The sequence below is a fragment of the Austrofundulus limnaeus genome, unplaced genomic scaffold (genome assembly GCF_001266775.1).
Source record: "Austrofundulus limnaeus strain Quisiro unplaced genomic scaffold, Austrofundulus_limnaeus-1.0 Scaffold250, whole genome shotgun sequence".
Classification (NCBI taxonomy): domain Eukaryota; kingdom Metazoa; phylum Chordata; class Actinopteri; order Cyprinodontiformes; family Rivulidae; genus Austrofundulus; species Austrofundulus limnaeus.
Window position 1 is genome coordinate 57,611 of NW_013952652.1, and position 4,485 is coordinate 62,095.

The 4,485-nt window shown below is 41.9% G+C and overlaps 1 protein-coding gene across 2 annotated transcripts in view; it reads right to left on the bottom strand.

The window, feature by feature from the left end:
• ebag9 (estrogen receptor binding site associated antigen 9) overlaps positions 1–4,485 on the bottom strand; it is a 36,449-nt gene that overhangs the window by 26,345 nt on the left and 5,619 nt on the right. For both annotated transcript variants that reach the window (XM_014020362.1, XM_014020363.1), the window contains one exon: positions 664–774. In XM_014020362.1, coding sequence (XP_013875816.1) covers positions 664–774 — 111 coding nt within the window. The remainder of the gene's footprint in view (positions 1–663; positions 775–4,485) is intronic.

The following is a 4,485-nucleotide window of genomic DNA, read 5'->3' on the forward strand; positions in this document are numbered from 1 at the left end:
TCAGAAACTCGAACAAATAGGCTTTAACAAGGCTTTAATAAGCTAAAGAATAGAGGTACATGAGAAAACGTGTTCATAACGAATGAAAATAAATAAATAATTAAATTGTGTCCTTGCCAGTCTCGATCCCTGGTCTCCAGCTCTCTGGTCCAACGCTCTACCAATTGCCCTATTGGAGGCTTGTTGTGAAATGAGCTGCGCACTGCACAACAACAACCGTGACAGCTTTTTATAGAGAGGAGGTGGAGTTTCACCTGGGGCATGCTAGGTAAGGGGCTGAACACAGGTTCCGGTGGGTTGTCGTATGGCTTGTGACTTCACAAAATGACGAAAGTATAAAACTTGTCGTTAATATACATTAAAAGTACATTTACTTACAGCAAATATGCCCCTGGATGCATTTTTTTGGTCCTAAGACTGTTTTTTTAAGAAGTACATATCCAAAGTTGAGTAAAATAAACTTTAAAAAGTGAATTTTGCATAATAGGTCCCCTTTAACTGGTTTTGTCAGTGAGTGCAGTTTATTTATTATGTAAGTTATAAATATCAAATGTATATTGTTAATACTTCTTTGTTACAGAAGATTAAAATAAAATTATGGGATCTCACACAGAGGAAAAGATAGATACGTTTTTTGTTTTTGAAAGTGTAAAACTAACTCACTGAGGGTGGACTGAAGGACATCATATCCTGAGAGGCAGCCAGCCTGCTGGAGAATCCTGCTGAGCCATCAGGCACCAGGTAGTTCAAAGGCTCCCTTTTTTTCAACAAGATCTTCAGTGGGAAATGGGAGAAAAAGAAAAGAAGCTCAGAGCTAAACCAATGCAGTTCTTAAAAGGAACCCCGATTAGTTGTAACATTAGACTTTATATGATAAACATACTTTAACTGTAAAATAAAGACTGTAAAAATACTGTAGGATGTTCAGTTTTTACAATTTTTAAACTAAAACTTTAAAAATATATTACACAGGCGGGGCCATTTTATTTACATGCAAAGCATTCTGGTTAAATGATGACATCAACTAGGTCATCGTTGCGAGGCTGCTAGCAAGCTATATCCAGCCTGAAGGTTAATCTTGGACAATATCTGACGTTCGGCTCTTTTAAATGAAACCAGGGAGCGTTGACAGAGAGGAAAGTAGGAAATGACTCAGCCTGCAACTGAAAATATAGATGGAGGACAACAGAGCTGCTTCATGGAAGAACCTCAGCTTAGCCAGTTAGCTTTAGCGTTAGCCCCGACGCCATCACCATATATATGTATTAGCTCAGCGCTACACATTCTCCTCTCATCACTGAGGTCCTCCATCCACATGACAGAGAGGGGAACGCAAAAATGACTCAGTCTGCAACTGAAAATATGGATGGAGGACCTCAGTTTAGCTTGTTTGTCATGCTAGCGCCGAGCTAATACATATAAGGCTATATAGCATGGGCGTTAGCGCAAAGGCTAACAGGCATAGGCACAAACAGTCAGGACCTGTCCCCCAACATGTAGGGCGGAGGAAGGCTACCCTCTTTTTTTTTTTTTTTTACCAGGGTGAACCCCAAAGGACAGGCACCAATATGGGGGGCAATAAGTATGCCCACTCCTGCTTGGCGCCTCTCAGCATGGGCAACTCCAGAGTGAAAGAGTGTCCAACCCCTCTGTAGAAGACTGGTTCCAGAGCGGTGCATCGAGTTGAGTCCGACTAGAACCCCTGGAAAAAGTATGGAATCACCAGCCTTGAATGAGCACTCATTCAGACATTTCATTCTGTAAAACAAACTCAGATCAAAAACATGATACAATAATTGGTCATTCCAAAGTGCAACTTGTTGGCTTTCAGGAACACTCAAAGAAATTAAGAGAAAACATTGTGAAAGTCAGTGAATGTTACTTTTATTGACCAAGCACAAGGGAAAAAAAATATATTCACTCAATTCTGAGGAAAAAATTATGGAATCACTCAAATTGGAGGTAGAAAATAAGAACACACCCAGTCAATTTCCTTTCCCTAAATGGACACCTGCCTCAAATTAGATCTGCTTGTTAGTCTGCAGTTAAAAAACACCTGCAGTCATTTCACCTTGGAGGGCTGCTGGACAAAGTGGAGTGGCAAGAACCATGGCTTCAACAAGAGAAATATCTCTTGAAACAAAAGAGGACTGTGAAACTTCTTGAAGAAGGTAACTCTTCACGCATGGTTGCTAAAGATTGTGGGCTGTTCACAGTCAGCTGTATTCAAGGTTGTATCCAAATACAAACAGCAAGGAATGGTTGTTAAAGCCAAGCGTAATGGTAGACCAAGAAAGACATCAAAGCGTCAAGACAAACAACTCATTTGTCTTGAAAACCAAAAAAGTACAACTAAACAGATGAAGCATAAATGGGAGGAAGCTGGAGCCAGTGTATGTGACCGAACCATAAGAAATAGCCTAAAGGAAATGGGATTTCAATACAGGAAAGCTAAAAGAAAAGCATCATTGACACCTAAACAAAAAAAAGAACAAGACTGCAATGGGCTAAGRAGAGGCAATCATGGACTGTGGATGACTGGATGAAAGTTATCTTCAGTGATGGGTCAAGAATCTGAATTGAACAAGGTGATGATGCTGGAACTTTTGTTTGGTGCCGTTCCAGTGAGATTTATGAAGAGGACTGCCTGAAGAAAACAACCAAATTTCCACAGTCCTTGATGATATGGGGCTGCATATATCTGGCAAAGGCACTGGGGAGATGACTGTGGTTAATTCTTCTATCAATGCACAAGTTTACATTGACATTTTGGACAGTTTTCTCATCCCTTCAATTGAACAGATGTTTGGAGGTGATGAAATAATTTTCCAAGATGACAATGCATCGTGCCTTGGGCAAAAACAGTGAAGGCATTCCTTGGAGAGAGACACATTCAATTGATGTCGTGACCTACAAATAGTCCAGATCTCAAACTCAATTGAAAACCTGTGGTGGAAATTGAAAAAAATGGTCCACAAGAAGGCTCCGACTTGCAAAGCTGATCTGGCAACTACTATCAAAAGTCCTTTTTCCACTACTGAGTCTGGCTCTGCTTGGCTCAGTTCGGGCCGGTTCGGAGCGGTTCTACTCGGGTCTAGTTGTTTAACTTTATGCCTAGGAGTGTGAGTAAATATGTTGATTTTTTCCTTATGGATTTAACTCAATGGAAAACAAACAGCAATGCTGATAGTATCTTTTTTTTCACAAAATAAAAGTCAGAAAATTTACAACTACATTTAAAAAAAACGCACAATTACCTAAAAAACTACTTCAAAGTCCAAACTTAACTGGAGCAGCTCCAGGAGCAGCTCCACACAGCTCTGTCTGCTTCGACACGGATAGCAAGGCAGATGGTACCGATAGGTGTAGGAGAAGGTGGAGAAACGGTCCAGGAGCTCAGCTGGTCACTTGTCGAAGGTGACTCTGAACAGAAAACCAACGATTAGCCTCGGATATGGTTAAAATTAATTACTAATTATAATAAATGTAGAGCTGGGGGTGTTGTTTTTAGCCTGGATCGCTAACTAGCGATAGCCGCTAGCTGCTAACTAGTTAGCATTGGAAACAAACATGCACAAAGGACACATCGGTACAAACTTTATAACTAAAAAGGTACAGTTTGACAAGCAAGACATGTGTCCCATAAATTACACTCAATATCTCACTAAATGCAAGAAGCACTCACCGACTGCAGATGGATTTTGTGAAGAGTCCTGTCTACAGTTAGCAGCAGCCAGAACGGTGGCTGTAAAGAGAGATCCCCTCCATTTACCCAAAGCAGCTCTAGTCCCACTGCTTTGAGCCACTCCAGTTGTTGGTTGTGGTCCTTCACTGCTCTGAAAACCGGCTCAATAAATTTTTATATTCTCCCAGTGCGCCGCCATCATTTGGAAAATAATAAACTACGTCATCCAGGCAGCTCCACTGGCCAGTCGTGACTTGCTACATGCTTCGGTACCTCCATGCCCCAAACGGTGCCGGCCTCAGCAATACCTCGAGGAGGTCTGAAAAAGTGGGCCGAAAGCAGGTGGGAGCCACAGTGGAAATTCAAAAAATGGGTGCAGAGTGGGGTGGAGCCAAACCGAACCGCATTGGTGGAAAAAGGACTAAAAAGAGCTGGCACCAAATTGATGAAGAATACTGTTTTTCACTCATCAAGTCCATGCCTCAGAGACTGCAAGCCATTATAAAAGCCAAAGCTGGTGCAACTTAAAGTGTAACTTACCCCCCCCGTGAAAAGATAACTCCGCCCTAAGGCGAAATTTGAAAAATGCATCAAAGTGGGTAGGGGAGGGGGTATGGCCAGGATGAGAGAACGTGACAGCTAGCATTAGCATAATTGATGCTACATGGAAAGTGACCACAGTATCGCAGACAGTTACATCTCTGAACGTCTGAGGTGGAGGATTTTCACCCCACACCAGCCTCGGACAGAGGAGGAGGAGCGCTCTGACAGCCTGACAGAAAAAAAGAAAAGCATACAGC